The sequence below is a fragment of the Colossoma macropomum genome, unplaced genomic scaffold, assembly GCF_904425465.1.
Source record: "Colossoma macropomum unplaced genomic scaffold, Colossoma_macropomum, whole genome shotgun sequence".
NCBI lineage: Eukaryota > Metazoa > Chordata > Actinopteri > Characiformes > Serrasalmidae > Colossoma > Colossoma macropomum.
This window is the reverse complement of record NW_023494802.1, coordinates 25,818,266-25,841,904: the sequence shown is the minus strand read 5'-3', so window position 1 is coordinate 25,841,904 and position 23,639 is coordinate 25,818,266. Positions and strand designations below refer to the sequence as shown.

At 38.2% G+C, this 23,639-nt stretch overlaps 2 protein-coding genes across 2 annotated transcripts in view; both read left to right on the top strand.

Moving 5' to 3' along the window:
• The window catches only part of LOC118822760 (inactive dipeptidyl peptidase 10), a 90,411-nt gene extending 87,459 nt beyond the window's left edge, over positions 1-2,952 (top strand). Inside the window, exons 24-25 of the mRNA XM_036592028.1 lie at positions 311-383; positions 504-2,952. Coding sequence (XP_036447921.1) covers positions 311-383; positions 504-721 — 291 coding nt within the window. The 3' untranslated portion in view covers positions 722-2,952. The remainder of the gene's footprint in view (positions 1-310; positions 384-503) is intronic.
• Positions 2,953-6,790: 3,838 nt separating this feature from the next.
• On the top strand, positions 6,791-23,559 carry cs (citrate synthase). The gene is made up of 11 exons (XM_036592026.1): positions 6,791-6,958; positions 10,789-10,833; positions 11,253-11,360; positions 11,868-11,933; positions 12,129-12,260; positions 18,931-19,119; positions 19,226-19,425; positions 20,352-20,481; positions 20,701-20,802; positions 20,916-21,125; positions 21,429-23,559. Exons 1-11 carry the CDS (start codon positions 6,908-6,910, stop codon positions 21,597-21,599), a joined length of 1,404 nt encoding a protein of 467 aa, XP_036447919.1. The 5' UTR covers positions 6,791-6,907; the 3' UTR covers positions 21,600-23,559.
• The last annotated feature ends 80 nt before the right edge of the window (positions 23,560-23,639 follow it).

The window sequence follows — 23,639 nt, the reverse complement described above, 5'->3', positions numbered from 1 at the left end:
ATTTCATGTTTTAATATGGGACGATCCTGTGTTATAAGGGACGGGTGGCAATGCAGTGGTGAAAGTATGAAGTGGAAGTATTTATTTGAGGAAGCAGGACATGTGCTCGATGTGATGCTACAATGAGCAGCAAATCCTAACAGCCATATAATATATAGAATCTTATGTTTTAATAAATCACATACTTTAAAGAATCACATATAAACATATATGTGAGCTGGCAAGGAAAATGCAATCTATGTCTCTATTTCCAGATTTGTACATGCTTATTTATTCCACTAACTTCCATGTTTCTGTGTTGTACCAATAGACAGCCTCTTTACTAGAAGATGTCCACAAATTAAAGGATGAAAATTTTCTCCTGTTGCATGGCACTGCAGATGGTATGTTTTTAAAGAACAGAAAAAGCCAAAGTATATAGCAGTTTTGCATTTTTAGATGCTCAATAATTTTGTATATATATGTGTGTGTGTGTGTGTGTGTGTGTGTGTGTGTGTGCGCAGCCCGTGTACATTTCCAACACAGTGCAGAACTGCTGAGTCGGCTGGTGAAGGTGGAGGCCAACTACACACTGCAGCTGTACCCAGATGAGGGCCACACTCTGAGAGAAGAGCGCAGCATCCAACATATTCACCGATCTCTCCTTCACTACCTTCACAACTGCCTCAAACACGACCCCTTTTTGGTCACAGAAGAGGAGGAGGAGGAAGAAGAGGACTGAACTCATCTGTTGTGCCCCTTACATTCTCAAGAGAGATTTGAAGAACTAGTGTCTCTCTCCTTACCATCCAGGATCCAGTTAAAGTTGCTGTATTTAGCCAAAAGAAAGAGGAACTGTACAGAGATCAATCAAACAAGCCCTGCCAGACAGCCACTTTCAGCAGCTGAGGCTGTGAAGAGAATTAACCTCTTTTAAGTCTTTTTATGTGTTTTGTCCTTTGGGTGTGTTGGAGGCCTGTTGTAATAAATGCACAAATGCTGAGTGGTACAGTATTCTACACATAAAGTCCACAAGGCTTGTTCAGCCAAACTTGCTTTGTCAATGGACAGTCTTGTGTGGCATTGAACATCAGCTAAATTCTTACAGTGACACCCTGTGACAAAGTAAGGCTACTGCAATGGACTTCATGGTTTGCAGTGGTTGAGAATCACTGACATAAACTCTTGTAGTCTTACTAGTGTTTTCTAAAGTAAACATAATTAAACAGAAAGCTGCAACATGTTATCTGGCTCTAGCCCTTGCATGACAAGAGGACTGCATGGTGAAGTATATTCTGACTTTTTCATAACTGTGTACCAACCGAAATCAGTATATCAGTGTATCGTCAAGAATCAGCATAACCTAAATGTCAGAGCTTGAAGAATGTGTGACAGAAAATAAGGCACTTTCAAAGCATTGCAGTACCAGCACATATCCCTGTATGAAAGACTAGTGGCGGTCTCGCAACCTGTGCATTGTCCTGCATGTTATGCGATGCTTTACTAATGCCTCAGTGTTGACTTTACATCTCTTAATATGTTCTTACTCATGCATTATTATGCCATTACACAAAGTGTCTGTATGTTGTATGAATTCCAAACAGGAGTTCCGGTATATTCTTTATTTATTGTTGTTATGCTGTCTGTGTGTTGCCAAACAAAATGTGCCAAATATTGTGTGACCAAAATCTTTTAGGCTACTTCAGTCATAGACTTGAAATGTTTGATTAACGCTTCTCAGCATACAGTTTTATTTGCAGGGTCTCATCATAATAATGTCAAGCCCCGAATGCCTTGTGGGTCAGTTATTCCCAGATGCCTAGGTGCAGTACTGAGGCATCTTACATGCTTACATGAAGCAGAACACATTCTATAAACTGGAGTATGAGAAGAAAAAAAAACATTGCAAAGAAATATAGCAATAAGGCATACAGTATACATAGAGTGTACAAAATATTATGAATGCATTTAATAGGCTGCCATACTGTGCACAACCAGTTCAGTTAAAATGCACCTATTTGGGGACCATAATTGTGCTAAAAAATTGTACTTTGAGTAAGCTGTAGTAGACTACTAAAAACCTTTTTTGTTCAGTTTAAATAACAACAAAGTAGCAAAGTATGATTTTAAAAAAATGAGTTTTTGTTTCTTTATTTATTTATTTATAAATCATAGTGGAGAAAATATCCACAAAATATTCCCATATTACAGTAGATGACAAAGGGCCTCTGAACTATGGCACCATCATTGTGAGGAGTTGTCTATGAGGAAAACAAAGCAGCATTATCAATATAAACGATAATCAAATATTTTCTCTCATTGTTCATTGTACATACACTCTCCCCTGTCTGCCCGATCTGGACTGCTGTCATTGACTAATATGGACAGTCTGCCACATATGCCAAGCTTTAGTATAGCTAATGTTATGCGTACCTTTATATTTTATGCTCAAATACATACCCTTAGGCCAAGACCTGCTTTGAGTAAACATGAGGTCCCAAAATAGGCATTTCTCACCACACATCTGGTCATAGACAGGATGGAGACCTACTAGGTACACTGTAATGTGGCCATTCCTAGTGTTTTGTACACTTAGCATAGAGCCTCACACAGAAGTGAGACTTATTCAAGATTATCACAACCTAACCATTTGTTTTTTTCGTTGTGTTTTTCTTCTAAACTGGGAAATTTTGATTTGTTAAGTGTACAGTACTTTCTTATAGTGATTGTGTGTATTATTGATAGGTATTTGAAATTTTTCAAGAATGAAAATCTGCGCTAACATTGTGATGCACTCAAGACAAATTCCTTATTTCAGAATGCTCTATTATATCATTGACACAGGAAAATCCCATATGAAAAAATATTCTGAGGGCCATGCAAATTGGTAGACTGCATGAAGTCTGTTTGGAATGAGTGTCCTTCAACCTTGATGCGTGTTTTTAAGGACTGTTTTCCAATAAAGTCTTTTTGTGTAAATTGAGTTTAACACTGTTCATGCTCCCCATTAGCAACGCACTCTGCACAATAATAAACAATATCTTGATTAAACAGCTTAACCAAATTATTGTTAATTATTATTGTGCACTGAGCACTGAGTAAGTAAGGGGACACACTGCCATGTCATAGTTTCAAATGTATAGATATCACAAAGCAAGGTCCATAAAGGCATGGTTGGGTGAGTTTGGTGTGGATGAATTTAACTGTAAGCCCACACAGAGCCCTGCCCTCAACCCCATCAAACATCTATGGGATGAACTTGAACGGCCAGGCCCCCCTTGTCCAACATCAGTGTCTGACCTCACAGATGCTCTTCTGGACAAATGGGCAAAAATTCCCACAAACACCCTCCAAAATCTTGGAAAAAAAGCTTCCCAGAAGAGTGGATGCTGTTATAGCTCCAAACGGGGGGACCATCTCCATATTAATGCCTATGGATTGAGAATGAGAAGTCATAAAAGCTTCTGTAGGTGTAATGTGTATGTGTCCCAATACTTTTGTCCATATAGTGTATATAGCATTATTCTCATTTCGACTCTTTAACGACTTTTCAGTAACATTCCTGGAAAAACGCATACAGGAACTTTACGGCTGTGGAACTTTTTTGTGAAAATCGTGTGATAGCCATTTTTTTTTTTTTTTCCCCCATAGAGAAAAACTGCTTAACCTCAGACTTCCTAACATAGGCATGACTGTGACTACAGAATGATGCACAACTTTAGAGGTTTAATTGTTTAGGAACTACTTTTGTTTCCTGCAATACTTGGAATAAATTTCCTACAAAAACTAAATGTGATACAAATATTACAAAGACTTACTTAATAACAACACATTCATTCTTTCTCTAGATTTCCAAAAAGGAATCAATAGCATTAGTCATACATTTGTATGAGAAACTTTAAAATTCTTTTAGTTTGACTTGTTTATTAAGGTTATAAAACACTTTGCAGTGAAGCCAATAGCACAGTTAAACCCCTTCAAGGAACTACACCAAGATTTGATATGAAGTGAGGTATTCATCAAGGTTGCCCCCTAGGACCTCTATTATTCCTGTTAACATCTCAGATTGAGATGTTGATTAACCAAACTCAGTTCATAAGAATAAAGCTTAATGAATAAAAAATAAAAATTTTATAACTAGCTGATGACACCACTGTCTTTCTTAAAAATGCAAATGAAATCCCCAATGCTTTAGATATAATAAAAAGATTTTTAGGCCTGTTAGGTCTGAAATTAAATATGAATAAGTTTCAAATATTGGCTTTAAAGTTATGTGATCTATTTAAATTCCTGTAAACAATAAAATTAACTACTTTGGCATTAAGATTACTAAGAATTCACAAGAAATGAGTAACCTACACCACAGCAACCATGGAGAGTGAAGAAATAAAACAATCGTCTGAAACAAACAAAAAAAATTAATATGGGCATTACATTAATTTTATAGCATTTATTCTAGTACTTAATGGTAAAGGAGGAGAATTCTGTCTCTGTATGTCTGGTTTAGGTTTATCAATTAAATGAGAAAAACTGGTATGAAATAGAGCAGGTAAAGTACGATATATATGAATCCCTAAATACCTGAACCCAGTTGGAGCAAATTTAAATGGGATGACAGACTGATTAAATGAAAGTGCAAGTGAGTTCACTGGAAAAAACTCACTTATCCGTAAATTTACTTTGTAACCTGAGAACGAGCCAAACCTCTTTAAAAGCGACAGAAAAGCAGAAGAAGAGAACTCACTGGATCAGTCACCTACAGCAGTAGGTCATCTGCATACAATGATAATTTCATCTTAAAACCAGAATGGGAGATTCCATTTTTGTCACGTGGTACTAAACAGGGATGCCATTTGTCTCCTTTACTGGAGACAAATGGCATCCCTGTCTAGTCCCACATGACAAAAAGCAAATAAATGCAGGGGAAAAAAGGTCAATTTAAGAATTCAACATTTACAGTCAGAGGAGCATGATCTGAAATAACTATTGGATAATACTTAAAGGAGGTGGCTTTAGTAATTAGGGAACTCCACAAAAAATAATTAAGGTGGGAATAGGTTTGGTTCAGATGAAAGTAAAAAGAAAACTCCTTAGCACATGGGTTAAGAAGTCTCTTATGTGTCAATAATACCGTATTTGGACATAAAATCAGAAACTGACTGGAACATCAAGGAGCAGGGTAGTATACGGGAACCTGATCGATCTAAAGCCGGATCAGTGGTACAGATCAGATCTCCACCCGTTATCAGAACATGTGTATTTGAAGAGGGGAACCAAATAGCTTGTGTAGCAATTTTGGATCATCAAAGTTGGGAACATAAATATTTACCAACAACACTGGGGTGGTAACAGTACCTTGAACAATCAGATATCTATCATTCACGTCTGTGATAATGTTATCAGGGATGAACTGAATACCTATTTGAATTGAAATGGCTGCTCCCTTGTTTAAGAATTCAATGTTAAACGAAAAATGTCACTAACCCAAGATGTAATCTAAAATGATAACTATTTAAAAAAAAAAATAAAAACAAATAAAACAAAAAAACTATGTCAGTATTCAAATGTTTCAAATGAGCAAATATTTTTGAACGTTTAACCGGGAAGTTCAAACCTTTCACATTGTGGCTCAGCAATCTTACACAAGCTCCATTATCCGCATCTTGAAGATTTGGATCATTGGGATACTTATAGTATAAAAACCAAACTGACTGGGAAAAAACACACACGCGCCCTCTTGTTCAGCTCATTATGCACAGGATAGCAGGAGTAAATAATGGCAGATCCTGGAGTAAATGGAATGGAGCTGTTTCACTCCACTAAAGTCTGTTTATCTAGCCGTATTTATTGTAAAGACCTATAATTAAAGAATATTTTTTTTGATGTCCACGTTTGCTTTTCAATGCCTTAATCAGGAAAGGTGTACCTTTTTGCGTACACTAAAATACTCTTGAAAATTGTAGGATATTAGCCTTGATATTATGTGGTATCAGATCAAAAAGAAAGTTAGTGTTTTCTTTCAACAATAATCTGAATATGCATCTTTTTATAAAAGTTGACTAAAAGTTGTTGTCGCAAATAACAAAATAACAGACCACAGATTCCATGTGGTTATTCTGCAGTTACCGTATACCCATACTAAAAACTCCTAATGTAAGCAGTTTTTCTCTTTAGAGAAAAGGAATGCCGTTTTTTAAAAAAACGCCGCTATCGCTCTCTGTGGTAAACAAAGAAGTTTTAAACCCAACACCCTTCCCCCCCGACTGTCGTTAAAAGTTTAAAATATGAATACTGCTACATGCAGCCTACACTGCTGCACGTTGAACGGACATCATAACACTAACAATACGTCCCACGCAAACCAGCAAGCTTTGTCAAATGCGGTTACTAAACTAGTCTGTCTGCTTGGTGGTTTATTTTTTTACTTAAATACTTTTAACATTTCTGATGTCCACATTTACTTTTACTGCTTTAATCAGAAATGTGTCACGTTTATAAGAGCACTAAAAGACTCTTAAAAGTACTGGTATCGGAATACTAGCCTTGGTATCGAAAAGACAACCAGTGCTTTCGCCCATCCCTAATTCGCAAGAACCACTTTTAATTTTCCTCAGGCATTTCCTAGAACCCCTATTATGAAAATACAGTTACACCATTTAGGATTTAACCAATTAAAATAAACATCGAAGCCGCTAACTACCAATCAAATCGTTCTGCCTACCGGTCTGACGAATAGCGTCACGTTTCGCCGTTTCCTCTCCACCAGGACCCATCCGGTCCACACTTCGGCTACATTTGGGCCTGAGTCCCTCCTTCAACCTTCACTGCGGCCACCGTATCAGAGGGGCACCTTCAGCGAGCTCCGCGGCGCAACGGCAGCGGCTCCACCACTACCGCCCACTTATATTTATATACACTTATAGTTATCATGTCCTTTCTCAGTATCAGCAGGCTAGCCCCGAGGTTGCTTAGCTCAAAGGTAAGATACTTTATCTTATCCGATGGCCACCGAAAAGGCCAGCGAGCTGTAGAGTTCAGTGTCGGTTGAGCTGGTTAGCACGCTAAGGTTGGTCCGTAGTTCCTCTGAGACACTTTAAGGTCCCAGCACCAGCTAATAATGCTGTTGTTGTGTAACTAAAAAGGTTAGTAGTTTTCTATACGTATAACACAGTAGAAGAACACATTGTATGAGAGAATGTCCTGTTGAACCGCATATTCCACATAGCTATTGTTTCAGGGTTTCACGGTTAGCTGGGTACCGATTAGCTGCTACTGCTTGAGTGGGTGCGACTGTGTCGGGTGAGCTTACCGTGTTAGCCGCCGTGTTAATCTATTAAGTAACTAACCTAGCTAACAATTAATCAAGTTTTTTCCTTTCGTTATAGTGATGGGTTATTATCACGATCTATCGCCTTTGTGTCAGTGCGTATTCTTGCTCCTGGATAGGAGGGACAATTAGCTAGCTAGTTAGCCAGCTAGCAAGCTAACGGCATTAACGTATTCTTCAGTCCCCAGTCCTTTGATTTTGATCTCGGTAGCGAAGCGATTTATTAAATTCCTAATGAGGTAACGGGATGAGAGAGCCAGATGATTTACAAAACGTTAGCTGACCATGTAAATCTTGTGACAACTGTTGTTGCATGTAAGGTCTTTTGGGTCCTGGTTATATTCTTGCTGGCTTTGCTTTTGTGTCGTAAGCTAATATTTTCTGAGATTTCCGCAAGCGTAGTGCTAAGGACAGCTGAATCCTATCTCTGCCTTCTTGTTGCATGAGACCGAGAGGGTAGTAATACGCACCAAAACGTTTTATGTAACATATGGTCCTGACATTGCATTGTTTCATGGATATAAAGCCCATGCCATTCACTGAACTAGCTAAATGAGTTTTAGTCTACCTTACATTTATTCTGTGGCTAAGCTGTTTGGTACTGTCTTTCACTTAAGGCTTTCAAACAGCAGGGAAGGCACGTTACCATACTGTGCACACTGATATGTTCACTAGCTATGTGGACGTTATCTTTGTATCATGTGAGTAGTACTCATACCGGCATTTTTAGAATGTCAATGAACACCGAAAGTATTGCACATACACAAATTGGTGGAGGTATAAAAGAAAATGATAAAGTCTGCTGAAGCAATCCCTTTGTCACAGTAGTAAAGGGCACTTCTGACCTAAGGAGATCGTAGTTTATAACCACAGCTGATTTAGCCTGCTACTTGTCTGCATAGTTCAGTTAGACAAACAGCTGTTTCGCTGTCTGAATGACAGCACATTGAGTGACTGTGTCCTTATTGTCTCCTCTCTTAAATGAACTTTGTCTATTGTGATGGTTTACTGTGCCTTACGTCTCTGTGGTTTAAATCCTGTGTTTATTACACCTGTTATCTAAAATGTTGTCAAAGTTTACATGAAAATCCTGTTTTTCCTATCTATGCATGTTTCTCTTGGAGCCAATTTTTTCCCTAGTTATTTCTTTGCTGAAGAAATGCAAATGACTTATGTACTCTGACATGTATTACAGTGGTTGCAGACTTAAAATCTTTGATAGTCAAGCAGGATCTTTGTGGCTGAAATTTTGTTACATTTAGTTGCTGTTCTGTGTGCTATGCTGTCTTTTTTATATTCCATTTCACCTCTTGTTTTGACTTTTATAGGTTTTTATTATAGCCTATAAAAGCCAAAACAACCTGATATTGTATTATAGGCTGATTATTTTCTCCTGCTAGTACATTAAAAAAAAGTGCCACAAAAGTGCATCAGAGTACTCAACCTATGTTTTGTTGCAGTGGAGAAAGAGTGCTTGAAACCAAATGCTGACCATGACAACACTGAACCCCTTGAAACCCTGACTGGGTGACATTACTGCTCTGAAAGAGCCGTCATGGTGTTCTTTTTGACTTTGTATTAGATGATGGAACACAAGTTTGTATTATTTCCTCATAGGTTTGCTGCTTTTTGTTGTTTTGTATTAAGGAATGATGTCTTTGAGAGGAATGTCCTTCCAAGCACAGCTGACCTTTACAATGTGGGTGTCTAACTGTCCTGTGGTTTCCTGTGTTTTGCCACTGAATGCATTTTTTGTATAGTGTATTCCTGCTGAATCTGAGTTTCTCACTATTGCTGCATTGGTGATTTTCAGTTTGAATTCTTAAGTTTTCCTTTTTCCCTGCAAAACAAAGTATGTTCCCTCCACAAACTGCTCTGAAGTGTCCTAAGTCCTCAGAAGTCTATTTCTGGTTGTTCCTTCTGAACCTACTAATTGCCATCTCCCCTCCTTATAGCTCCACAGCAGCGTTGTGACCTCTGTAGGAATGTCCTTCTGTTTGGGCCACGACACCATCTTCCTGTGAATAGAGCAAGGTTTTAGCGGAAGTGAGTCAAAGGTCATTGAGAATGTAGGTGACACCTGCCAGCTGTCCATTATGTACAAGTCAGATGTGGGTTCAATTCTGATTTAGCCCCTTTTACTTTGGAATGTTTTTCAAGGTCTCTGTGTCTTGAAATATAAGGCTGCTGTGGCGAGACTTGGGTAATTCGCAGTCTCACTTGCCTTTTGATAGAGAAAGTAATATGGATTTGGTCTGTTCAGCAACAGAAAGACCAACTCTTTCTCTCTGGCTTGCTTTTTAGATGGTCTTGGGCAGTGATTTGGCTCCAGTGTGAAGTGTGGTATGGCACCGACAGACTACTTTTTATTTTCGGGTCTGTTCATGTTCAGCCTCCTGACTTGCCTGGTGGGTGCTGGGTAGTAGGTGTAGGGTTTCAGAACACTGACCTGTCACAGCCTCCACAGAAGTATTACTGGCCTGTGTTCAAGAACGTGGTACCCTGCCTGTCTTCACTCTTTCCAGTGCATGCCCCCTTTAATCACTTTTTGTGGTGTCTTTTTCTTGGGTGAGGTGGACAATGTTTGTGTTGTAGTATTGAAATTTATTTTTGTACAGTTCAGTAATGCTGTGCTGATGGTAAAGACTTGCAGTTAGACTGTAGTGCACCAATATCTTTTGTATTCTTTTGGGTTGATCACTACCAAGACCTAGGTTGTCACTGTTAATTGTCATTAATGTCCTAATGTTGTCAGTTGAAACACACATTATTTACCCTACAACAGGAGATGGTAAACTTTGCTCTCTCACTGCTAAATAGTTATCAGTTGGCAGTTTCTCCTTACCTGCATGGTGTTGTTCTGGGGTGATTTGTAATCTCAACTATTAGATTAAGAGATAACTGCCAGTGGTTTATGGGTAGGGGTTGGACATGAACTGTACAACTCTCCCTCCCCATAGGATTTCATAACCATGTTAGACAAATGATAGATTTCTAACACTGTGGAATTCAGTGTGATGTGCAATGTTTTTTGGTCAGGTCAAAACAAGTGTTATCCGTTTACTCAGAAGGGCGTTCATACATCTTGTGCTGTTTGCATGGTATGAGACAGTGAAACTTCTGTGTTGAACTGTTCTATTTGAAACAAAGTTCTGTTCAGATAAATTCATCACTGTTGGGACCATTGCTTGATTCTGCAAAGTGATTAACAATTCTGTTAGTATATTTGTATGCATGTGTATGTGGGAGCCACATCTCATGATTTAGCCTAGGTGCTTTGGGTATTATTTGAGTCATTATTTTAGCTGTGATTTGAACTGAGTAGATAAGAATTGATGTATAGTTTCTGTAAATGCAGTGTGTGCCCTTATGAGGTGCTTACTTGATTTGGCTACCTCAGTACTGTTCTTTCTCATTAGTTATGGTCTGTCTGGCTAATTTCATCTAGTAATGTGTTCTTTTCTGCTTTTGTTCTTGTACAGAATGCAGCATGTGTTGTGGCTGCCAGGAATGCCAGTGCGTCCACAGTAAGTATCTATAAGTAGCTTTATGCTAGCTGCACTACACTTAACTGCTTGGTTTTCTGAGCCATTTCTAATCACTTCCTTATAGATATCAGGGTGTATGTCAGTTTTGGAATGATAATTGTCTTTATTTTTCCATCATCTAATCTGGTTTCAACCTTTGTCCTTCCTCGTCATATGGCTTTACCAACAGTCTGCATGGGTGAAAGGTCATACCCCTATTGACAATTTGTATTTATTTATTTATTTATTTTTATTATTTTCTTTTTTTTTTTTCGGACCCTCAAACTCTCCCTCCTGTGGTTGTCATATTGGTTTTTACTCACTGAAATTACCGAACTCTGAAATTCTCAACAGGTTTTTGTTCCACAAGAACAATAAAAGCTCTGTGCCCTGACATTTTGACCTCTTGACCTTTTCAGAATTTGAAAGATGTGCTGGCAGATCTCATCCCCAAAGAACAGAGCAGGATCAAGAACTTCAAGCAGCAGTATGGCAAAACCACCATTGGCCAAATCACTGTGGATATGGTGAGAGGTTGTCTATTTAAATTGTGCAGTAATATTACTAAGAATTTGAGAGAGCATTAATATTTTCAATATTTTATTTTTAAATTTTATTTTATTAAAGTAGGAATTGATGTCAATCAATATACTGATAATATTACTTGAATTCCTGTGTCTAATATATTTGCATGACTAAAATGTTATAGTTTGCTTGTCTTCCCTCCCTCCAAGATGAGACTTCTGTGTTTTGTGACCCTTGCTTCACCAGCAGGCTTATACTGTAGGCTGTAGGGCAAAATTGTGTGGGCATCCCTGCTCTAGTTCTCTGATTGGCTAACTTGTCCTTTCAAGGACCTTAAGGTCATGGTGTGATATCACCTCATACATAGCTTCTGTTTAGCTGAGTCGTGTGTGTGTGTGTGTGTGTGTGTATGTGTATGTGTGTATATATATATATATATATATATATATATATATATACACACATATATATATATAATATTATACACATATATTGTTTGTGCTAAACAGGTTTATGGTGGAATGAGGGGCATGAAAGGACTGGTATATGAGACATCTGTACTTGACCCTGATGAGGTAAGTGCCATGTTGTAGGCTGATGAAACATTTACCTTTTTATGAAACATGGATTTATTTATTTTTTGGATCCATGGATCATCACAGCCAAGATTGATTCTCCCTGCTGAGATGTTGCACCAGAGCTACCTAACTTCATACTGGTACATATGGCCACATACTGAACTTATGCATTTGTTTACGCGTGGTCTCCAGGGCATCCGTTTCCGTGGCTACAGCATTCCTGAGTGTCAGCAGCTTTTGCCAAAGGCTGCAGGAGGTGAGGAACCGCTGCCTGAGGGACTCTTTTGGCTGCTGGTCACAGGCCAGGTGCCCACCGAGGAACAGGTGAGGAGGATACAGGATGTTGTCATGCAGGAGTTGATGTGATACAGGTTTATATAAACCTGAAATAGGGTGTAGAAGCAAGAAAGATACCCTTTAAAACAGTGTTCTTTTTCCATTGATCTGCTTGAAACTACTGTAATATTTAAATTTAGGGACTCAAAATTTGGAAATTTCTTTGACCGATATTGACCATAATCAGTGATTAACCATTAACAGGCCAGTTGTACAGCAGATAGTTCCAGTTCCAGTCCGCACGAAGCTATTGTATAGTATAAAATACTTGATGTACGCACACGTGTGAGTGCGTATATCAAATGAATGCTGTATAAATGCACCAAGATATTAATAAATGTTTAGACTGTGAAATAGTAGTTGTATTAGGTACAGTCTTGTCAAAAATGGTTCTATATGGTACGAAAAAAGGTTCTTTGGCTTGTAACAATAGTGTACCCTTTTTCAGTGCTACATAGAACCCTTTTCTAAAAAGGTTCTATATAGAACCACCTACAGCACATTCTCCATCAGTCTGAAGAACGATTTCAAGATGCAGCTAACCCTTTAATCATACAAAGGTTTTTTGAGTACATGGTTCTATATAGAACCATTTTCTTTACTAAAGAACCCCTGAAGAACCATGTTTGAGTGTAGGACTAGAGGATCAAATTGACAATACCCTACGTTAGAACCCGTTTTAGTTTAAACCAAGGGGCTGACAACTACATGGGCATGATTTATATGACCACGAACTAAAAGTCTGGAATATATAATGGCGGGCTACTGAAAGTTCTAGATTCAAAATTTCTAAAATTATATTTACCACTCATTACTAGCCCAAGTGAAAATTGGAACCATCCTTGGTTTACTGTACCTTAGTAGCTCTCAGAAGCTGTTGCCTTCCACCATGTCCTTCACTATAGTTTTGCACTAGAGATGAAACGATATTAAAATTTCATATCACGATTATCGTGACCAAAATTATCACGATTATCGGTATTATCGCAATATTGTTCAAATGTTTTGAAAAGTAAAATAAATAAAAAAATAAATACTGATACAAAAACTGAAACTCGTTTCACCAACTTTTATATTAACACAAATAGAATTGGCAGCAATATGCACTTTTTATTTGCATAAACATTAAAAATAAGGTCAATACATTTTTAGTATTACTTTTGTATTACTTAGTAAGTTATTACTAAGTAAGTAATGTAAACGAAAGAATAGCAAATGTAGTCTTCTTCTTCTTCTTCTTCTTCTTCTTCTTATTCTTCTTATTATTATTATTATTATTATTATTATTATTATTAATAATAATTACAATAACTATGGATTTCCCTGCATAGAGAATTAAATCTGGACCAACTCTGAGGTGCACTCGGGGGATTTCTGTCTGAATTGCAGCTGCAGCATTATTGTGCTGTTGTGGCGCTGAACCCCTAATCAACACAGTGCACCAGGAAAAACAGCCAAAATCACAGAAGAAATGCATGACCGCGCTGTGAGCTGCAGACAGTGTAGAACTCTCACAGCGTGTCTTCACCTGTGGAGCTGCTTCTCTAAAAGCATTTTAAAACTAAAACATAACTTAAAATTAACATGCATCTGAGCTGCGGCAGAAACACTCCTAAAGTTTAATCTCTGAAACTCTGCTTTTCCTAAAAGCGGCACACAGCGTTTACTCTCGCAAGGTCCTGTCTCAAAGCACACTATCTTCCCTATGTAGTGCACTTCGTGGATCATGAAATAGAAAATTCTTCACCCAAAGAGTGCAAGAAACGTTCGACTAAGTCATCTATAATCAACATTAACAACAGGTTACAAATTCCCTATTTAAAACTCAGCTGCTTGTTGATGATGATCGTATTTGAACAGTAGCGCACTATGTAGGGGACACTGAGTGATTTGAGACAGTTATTCTCCTCTCCGACAGTAAACGCTGCAAGCGAGACGAGAATGGGGAGCTGCGCAGATTGAACCTCTGCAGCGTCTCGTTCCAGAGCTTGTGTGACTCAGAGCTCATTTTGGAGACTCTGCTCCACAGAAACATGTTAAACGCTTTAGTTTCGATTCACAGTTGATTCACCGATTGTTTTATTTTGACGCTAAAAGCTTCATTTTATATGATTAACGAACCGTAAGCATAGGTTAAACCACACAATGTCACACCGTGACATTTCTTCTATTTCGAAGTCCTCACAGACTTCTACGTTAAAGTTAACCTTGCATTCTCTAAAAAGTAGCGGGTGGTGGTCGCGAAATGACTTGGTAAGGTTTGATGTATTGCCCCCTTTCGCCGCTATTTTCTTTCTGCATGTTCTGCAGACAGGGTGGTCATCTTCAATTAACTTTCCTTCTGCATTCTTATAAAACCCAAAATATGACCAAACGTCTGACTTGGTCTTCTTAGAAGGCTGAAATATCTCCGACTCTCCGAGTTTTCACACCGCGGTAATCGACCGCGGTTTTAACGATACTTTAAAGTTCAAACGGTACTACTAACCGTCATTGATTTTACCGCGGTTTACCGTGAAACCAGTAACCGTTTCATCTCTATTTTGCAGACAGTGTGTTATTAACTAACACTGATGGGCATGAGACTTTCTCTCAGAGAAAGGTACCTATTTTTTCATACCATCCTACCTTCTTGACATTTCAGCATGGTATTCGGTATATTATAGTATTTGTTGGGGGAGGGGAAGCATAAAAGTTGAGCTGCTGGTGATAGTCACTTATAACGCTGTTTCCATCTCATTTAATGTTATTTCAAAATTGAAAAAAGTAGTTTGGTTTACATGGTTACCAAATCAGTAAACACAGACACAGTACATAGTTTTCAAACCATCATTCAATGTTTGTTTGAACCATCTATCGAACATATAATAAACAGAGCTAAAAACTATGAGAGTGGTGCTGGTTTGCGTTAGCTTTGCTATCATGCTGACAGCTCTGCCCACCACGGAACATGTTTGATTCTGGACAACTAAAGCTCTGACACAAGTTTAAATAATTAAAAGTAATGATTAAAATCTGAGAGAATGGAGTTCAGAAGCCGCTGATAGGAAAGTAAGATAAAAATGAAGCTGTTCTGTGGTGTTTGGGTCTTAATGTTAGCTTAGCTAGCAGGCTACAGACCCAACAGTGGCACCTATCACAGTACAGGCTCTGTTGACAGGAATTTAGATGATTTAAAAATATCTGAGAGAGTACAAGTAGAGTAACACTAAGCCAAAATTGTGTTGTGTGGTGTGTGCAGAGAATGTGCGGCCCTGATAGCTCTCTGTAGCTCTCTGCTGTGGCTGAGCTGCTATCATGCTCAGTTCTTCTGAGGTATTTCATGGTTCTGATTTCCTGGTTCAGTTGTCTACAGTAGAAGTCATAAATTTGCATACACCTTTTAACTACATTCATTTAAACTCAGCTTTTTGCAATTCCTGACATTTAATCCTTGCACAGATTCCTTTTCTTACTTCAGTTAGGATTACTACTACATTTTAAGAATGTGAAACATCAGAATTATATTGTGATTTTATTTTAGATTTTTATTTTTTTGATTACATTCCCCGTGGCTGAGATGTTAACATACACATGGTTAGTATTTGGTAGCGTTGTCTCTAAATTGTTTAACTTGGGTCAGATGTTTCAGGTAGCCTTGCACAAGCTTCCCACGATACGTTGCTGGAATTTTGGCCCATTTGTCCTGATAGTTATGGTGTAACTGAGTCAGGTTTGTAGGCCTTGTGTAGGCTTGCACAGGCTTTTTCAGTTCTGCCCATAAATGTCTATAGGATTGAGGTCAGGGCTTTGTAGTGGCCTTGCCATCACCTTTACTTTGTTGTCCTTAAGCCATTTTGACGGAACTGTCGAAGTATGCTTGGGGTCATTGTCCATTTGGAAGACCCATTTGCGCCCAAGTTTTAACTTCCTGGCTGATGTCTTCATGTTGCTTCGATAGCTCCACACAATTTTCATAATGCCATCTAGTTTGCAAAGTGCTCCACTCCCTTCTGCAGCAAAGCATCCCCACAACATGTTGCTGCCACACCTATGCTTCACAGTTGATATGGTCTTCTTTGGCAAACTCACCCTGTTTCTTCCATACATAATAGTCATTAAGGCCAAACAGTTCCATTTTTGTTTCAACAGACCAGAGAACATTTCTCCAAAAAAGTAAGATTGTTGTCCCCATGTGCAGTTGCAAACTGTAAGCTGGCTTTTTTATGCTGATTTTGGAGCACTGACTTCTTCCTTGCTGAGCAGCTTTTCAGGTTATGTCGATACATGACACGTTTTACTGTGGATATAGATACTTTTGTACCCGTTTCCTCCACCATCTTTACAGGGTCATTTGCTGCTGTTCTTGTATTGATTTTGTATTTTTTGCACCAAAGTACATTCATCTCTATGCGACAGAATGCGTTTCCTTCCCTTTTTTTTGTTTTGTTTTGTTTTGTTTTGTTTAAGTACACCTCCAATTAACTCAAATGATGTCAATAAGTCCATCAGAAGCTGAAAAAGCCATGATATAATTTTCCGGAAATTTCCAAGCTATTTAAAGGCACAGTCTACTTGTTGTATGTGAACTTCTGACCCACTAGAATATTGATACAGTAAATTAAGTGATATAATCCGTTTGTAAACATTTGTTGGAAAAATTGCTTGTCATGTGCAAAGTAGTTATACTAAACAACTTGCTAAAACTATAGTTTGTTGACATGGAATGTGTGGAGGAGATAAATGAGTTTTAATGACTTTAGCCTAAGAGTATATAAACTTAAACTGTATTCTGCCCTCATTCATACATTTCAGAAATGTTCAATTTCCTGCATTCATACAATTTAGGAATGTTTCTAGACTTGCATAATAAACCTACTGATCCAAACAGGAACTGTTGTTTATCAGAAATTAAATAAAATATATATATTTTTTAATTGATATTAGTTGAACAATTATTTGTTGCTTAATGGCTAATTGGTTAATCGTACATCCCTGTTTATTTCAGAATAAACTCAGTCAGGTTGATGGCAAACATTTAAGTTCTGCTGGAATGACAGTAGTAATATGATTACTAGATGGCCACAAAAGGATGATTTTAGAGAAAACATCTAGAAAACACAATGGTCAAAATATAAAATTACACAATTGATGAATGTAAATTGGTCTAATGAAAAGGATTGAGCACGAGTACTAAGGTACCCTGTATATTGTTCAAGGTGCTGGTGTTTGAATAATGAAATCACTATTTGAGTATTCAATAGAGGAAATACACAGGCTAACAATTCAGTGAAATGCCAATGTTCTATTTTAGCAGAACTGTAATACGCAAAAGTTCTGCCCATATTTGCAAGTAAGTACTTAATACTTGGCTGATCTGAAACACAAGTGCATTAACATGGGTGTGTTGCCAAGGATGCGTTGTTAAGGACGTGAGAAGGCAGAGATGTCATGGCTTTATCACTAACTAGACTAACTAGGTTAGGTCCAGAAACATTGAAAATAAATTTATCTGACAGTCTAACATGTTGGCACATTGTCAAGTGAGAGGGGAAAAAAACAATACCTGTAGAAGATGACAAACATAAAGTGGTGTTCTCTAGTTCTTGTAGCTCAGTAGCTCATCTGAGGCAGCCTCTATTACTCATATGACGAAAACCTAACTCTTTCACTTGGCTACTTTTGAATCATAAAACATGTTTTGAAATGCATTCCTCTGCCTGTGCTGTCACATAAAAAGGTAAGCCATGGCTTTATTTTATTCTCAGGCACATAATAAGCTGCACAGACTCAAGCTATTTAATCATAACCTTTGCCTCCCAAGCTTTACCCCTTTTCTGTATTATTATTATTATTATTATTTTTTTTTTTGTATTTTATACTAATGGTAAAACCATATTCTCTGTTCATACTGCTCGTGTTATTGTCGACCAGAGGAGGATGGGTTTCCCTTTTGAGTCTTGGTTGCACTCAAGGTTTCTCAACTTGACATTCATGTTCAGTGAATAATGGAATTAACGTTTGTGAATTTTGTTGTGCCTAAATAAAAATGATCAACTCTGGCCTTTCATACCGTATGCATTAGAAGTTTTTATTCTCGTCAGTAAAAATGGTTGGTTGACCGGGCATTGGTGTAATGCAGTTACCCTCGTTTTTGCAAAGTGAAAATGTACACCTGTACTAAGAGTTGTGGGGGTTTGAAAAAAGGTTTCACAAACTAACCACTGTCCAAAAAACCTGCTTAATGGCATATTTGCTTCATGCACAGTCTTAGTGGCTAAACAGAATGTAAGCCCATTGAGGCCTTTTCTCTCCTGTCCTTATGTGACTCTGCAGGACTGGATTGCATCAGGGAGTGGTATCTCTGGAATTTAAATTATGTATGAATGGTGCCTGTCTAGAGTAAAACATCAATGTCAGTACTGTTATACAAAATGCATGACATTTTAGAGTTTTGAGTGGGTCTGTACTTTTAAATTTACACATTTCATAATAATCATTACACATCTGAAACATTAGAAAGTAACATACAAATGAGCCAGAAAATCTGAAGTCAGGTATGTTATTTATTTATGTATGTATGTATGGAAAAAAAAAGCAACATTAATAGTGTGATGAACAGTAGTGTAGTGTTAATAAACCTTTTGATGGCCCTAACCCTGCATCTTTATCTCCACAGGTGAACTGGTTGTCTAAGGAATGGGCAAAGCGGGCAGCTCTCCCCTCTCACGTGGTCACAATGCTGGATAACTTCCCCACTAACCTGCACCCCATGTCCCAGTTTAGCGCTGCCATCACTGCCCTGAACAGTGAAAGTAGCTTCGCCCGAGCCTACTCTGAGGGAGTCCACAAAAGCAAGTACTGGGAGGTAAGGCATTTGAGTTCACTTAATGCAGACTATAATAATGTGACATGTAAAACCTGATTTTTGAATTGAATAGACCAAGTTCCTAATAAAATTCTTTTTGGTTTAGTTTGTGTATGAGGACTCCATGGACTTGATTGCCAAGCTTCCCTGTGTGGCTGCTAAGATTTATCGCAATCTGTACCGTGAGGGCAGTAGCATTGGGGCAATCGACTCCAACCTGGATTGGTCCCACAATTTCACTAACATGTTGGGCTATAGTGACCCCCAGTTCACTGAGCTCATGAGGCTCTACCTCACTATCCACAGGTAACTTTTCAAGAGGTTCCTCGTAAACATTTATTGTTTTTAATGCTTAATGCTATTGTGAATATATTACTACACATAGTGATTTGGAGTGCACTATATTCAAATGCATCAGTGAATCAATAAGCTGACATAGGTAAAGATTGGCCTGCATTAGTTTGACCAAAATAACTAACTTTTTTGTTGGATTACACACACACACACACCTCAATTTGTTAACACTCACATAAACACTCACTGGAAACTGTGATCAGTCAAGATACTAATAGTTAATATGTATGAAGCTGTCTGAAAATGTCCTTTCCCTCTGTTAAAGGTTAAATATTTCAAATGTTACAGTTTAATAGTTTTTCCATCCATTGAAGGACATTTTATTGAACTACAGAATTGAGTGTTCCCTTTTTACTAATTTTCAGTGTTCATAACTTATTTTTGGGGTCAACTAGAATAGATTTACATGCTTCAGTGTTCCAAACGCAAATTTTTCCTCATACTGCACATCTCTATTCAGAGTTCTCTGGTGTGTACTTTCAGCTTTGTAACTCTGCAGACAGTTTACATGCACAAAAAGCTATATAATACACTAAAGGAAAAGGGAAAACTGGAAAAGCGTAATAGATCCCCTTTAACTGGCAAAGTTTCCTTCATAATGCTAATTGCTTGATAATTCTTTCCACCCTGATCACTTAGTTATTAAGTAGTCAGTTGACCTGTGGCACCTCTGGATAATTCTTGTTTTCTTAAATGTTCAAGGAATGATCTGTTTTCCTCTTAAACCACTTCTACCCTCTAGCTTTTGTAAATGGTTAGTAAGCCCTCAGTGTTTTTTAGTACATGAGATTTTGTCATGTTTTGAATGGGTAGCTAATGATTCAGTGGAAATAATGCATGATTTTGTGTTTTTTTTTGTGTTTTTTGCTCTGTTTCAGTGACCATGAGGGTGGCAATGTCAGTGCACACACCAGCCACCTTGTAGGCAGTGCGCTCTCTGACCCCTACCTCGCCTTCAGTGCGGCCATGAATGGCTTAGCTGGACCCTTGCATGGACTGGCTAACCAGGTAGAAGCCTGGCTAAAAACCCTGATGTTATGTTAATGTTATAAAGCTTGCACGTTAGTGTGTAGTAATTAAGAAGGGATCAGTCAGTCAAATGTTTTAATTATATTGTTGCTAGTATTTGGCTTTTTATTTTTTTTCCCCTTTCTTTTTTTTTTCTCCCCCTCATCAAGAATTCAATATTTGTAAACCTTTTGAGCTATTGATTCTTGTTTCCTACAGGAAGTGCTGGTGTGGCTGACAGCCTTGCAGAAGGAGCTGGGAGGTGAAGTGTCAGATGAAAAGATGAGAGATTACATTTGGAACACACTGAAATCTGGCAGGGTGAGAACACCGAGGCCACAGATGCATCCAAATTACATCTCTGCTGAATACCAGTACAACATCTTGCCTTGCCTTGTCTTGTCTTGTCTTGTCTTACCCCTTATGTGACACAGGTGGTGCCTGGCTATGGGCATGCTGTCCTGAGGAAGACAGACCCCCGCTACACATGCCAGCGTGAGTTTGCCCTCAAGCATCTTCCTAATGACCCCATGTTCAAGCTGGTGGCTCAGCTCTACAAGATTGTGCCCAACGTGCTGCTGGAGCAGGGCAAGGCCAAGAACCCCTGGCCCAATGTTGATGCACATAGTGGGGTGCTGCTTCAGGTGAGACACTGCCCACATGTCATATTGACCTCAAGTCTCATTTTGATGTCCAAGGGAGTTGTTTAGATTTTCTTTATAGTTATTTAGTCAGGTGGAAGTATTTATCTTTAGTATTATTATAGAGGAGTTGTTGTTGTTGTTGTTGTTGTTGTTGTTGTTGTTGAATAGATTTATAGGAACTTCTTATTTCTCACCATTCAAAAATGGCAGGATACATTTTAGTAATGATCATCTTTTAAATTATACATATTGCACTAGCATGCACATTTGCTAATGCTTGTGTGTGTGATGTTCTTTGTGCAGTACTATGGAATGACTGAGATGAACTACTACACAGTGCTGTTTGGCGTGTCCCGGGCCCTGGGTGTACTGGCTCAGTTGGTGTGGAGCAGAGCGCTGGGCTTCCCTCTGGAACGCCCCAAGTCCATGAGCACAGACGGACTTATGGCTCTAGTGGGGGCCAAGTCAGGCTAAAGAGACCAGGCCAGGCTACTGGATCGGAGGAGATGCTAAGATAACTATATTAGAAACAAGCCCCTGGGCCAAGAGATTCAAAGAGACAGTACACTTTTAAAATTTCACCTAAAAGAGAAAGGGCCTTTATTATTTAGGACCATTATTGTTGATTTTCATCTTGAATACCCAAAACATACTAAAACACATTCAATTCCACAATTCCTACAGAGACGAGAGAGAGGTAAAACCTAACATACATTTAGACACTTTCCAAATTTAAGTAAGTGATTGTTCTCACTGATCTCCTCTTATGTATCCCACATGAAAATTTATATTTTGTTTAATTTGGCATTTCTGTACAAACAGTGAGCTTTAGAGATGAACACACTCATGGTAGCATTAGTTATTTACTATTTAGACTTTCTTTAGGTTTGTGTATTAAAAAAAAAAAGCCTTTATTGGAATAAAGAGACATACACCCTGTTTTCCACAGCCTTAGTAGCAGTCAGTTTAAAATGTTGTTTTCCCCTTTCAAATCGACTTGTGTATGGAAATGAAAGAAAATGTGATTTTTCTCTTTGGAATCAACCAGACTTTTCTTAGCTGTTCAACCAGGCAACCCTCCTCCAATATCAGTATCACAATGTTTCTCCCTATAAGAACACTCCAGATCACAAAGGTCCTCCCAAATACAAGTCAGTTCATTGATGAACTGCCAATTCAGTTTAAAAACACATGCAGATCTGTTAAAAGGGTACTGCCCCTTTCAATTCTTGTACCACTTTCTGACTTCAATCAATCATGTCTTTTTAGATAAACCTCTGGATTCCCCCTTTTATATTGGAAATAACCTGGATTTTTATTTAATGTCAATCTCTTTCCCTCTTTTTTTGCCATTAGATGTTCTAGGAAAGTTGAATGCAGCATGAGTGTGATGGTACCAGTAGCTTTAAAGACTTTGATTGTAATGGTGAACTTTGGTTTGTACCATTCATTAACATTAGTATCAATGCCAAGAGCAAGCTGAAAATTCAGTCTGAGCAGCCAGTGCTTTCAGTGTTTGGGGCCTATGTTTTTTTTTTTTTGGAACATGCCCGTTAATACAAAAGCACTTCAGTGATCTGCTACTCCAAAATAAGCACTTGCTAGGTTGGAATCCTCAATTTTTAGGTTTAGGAAACCCCTGGTTTGATTTCAGTGTCTTTATATGTAGAGTTTTCTGGGTTCTTGTACAGTTCTTATACAAAAAATCGCTAATTTTGTGCATACATAATTTGTGATTTTATTTATGTTTTGTAAATATTTAGCTTGAATGTATGAGCTCTGCTTACTCTAATAATTTCACTAGATCAAGATGCGGGTGTCTTACATGTTCTCCTATTCACCTTTGAGCATGCCGTAACCACTCTTAAAACCTTCTTTATAAGGCTGTATCCTTTAATATCAGTTAAACACACAGATACTCCAGCTTCTTGTAAATAAAACTAAGAGTAGGATGGAGTTTGTCCATGGGGTCGGCACAGGCTGGTCCTGCTTTTTGTGCTTGCTCTCAGGTGGTTTGAACCTGTAGAAGCTCACTGTCAACTGACAGGTCCATAAACACTCCACATACTTAGATGACATGGGGACTTATTCCTCAACTGAATTTCCCTTTCTTTCTGGCTATTTATGATTCACAAGGTATTTTCACTCATCAGTGTTCAATGCAATTTTCCTGTAGCTCTATGTCTTTTTCTTTTTGTGTATGTGTGTGTGTGTGTGTGTGTGCGCGTGCTTGACTGTATACTGTCAGGTTATTTCAAATAACAAGGAACAAGAATGATCAGAGAGAACATGGATTGGTTGAAGTCAGGATGACTGCAGAAGGTAGAGGAACTGGTGAATGGGGTCAAATTGGTCGAATGGAAAAGAGACGCTTAGTTGAACAAAAATGGGAAAACTTGACAAAAAGCAAAACCAATAAATGTTTTTAACAAAATGTTTTTGGGGCCTTTTTTTCTTCAAACCCAACAATTATGCATGTACAATGCACTATAGTGAAGGCTGAATTTATACAGA

Excerpts from the sequence above, each read along its gene's own strand:
- cs (XM_036592026.1), top strand. The coding sequence starts at position 6,908 with ATGTCCTTTCTCAGTATCAGCAGGCTAGCCCCGAGGTTGCTTAGCTCA. Across the intron at positions 12,261-18,930 it reads AGGTGCCCACCGAGGAACAG|GTGAACTGGTTGTCTAAGGA; the intron begins GTGAGGAGGATA and ends TTATCTCCACAG. Across the intron at positions 21,126-21,428 it reads ATAGTGGGGTGCTGCTTCAG|TACTATGGAATGACTGAGAT; the intron begins GTGAGACACTGC and ends TTCTTTGTGCAG.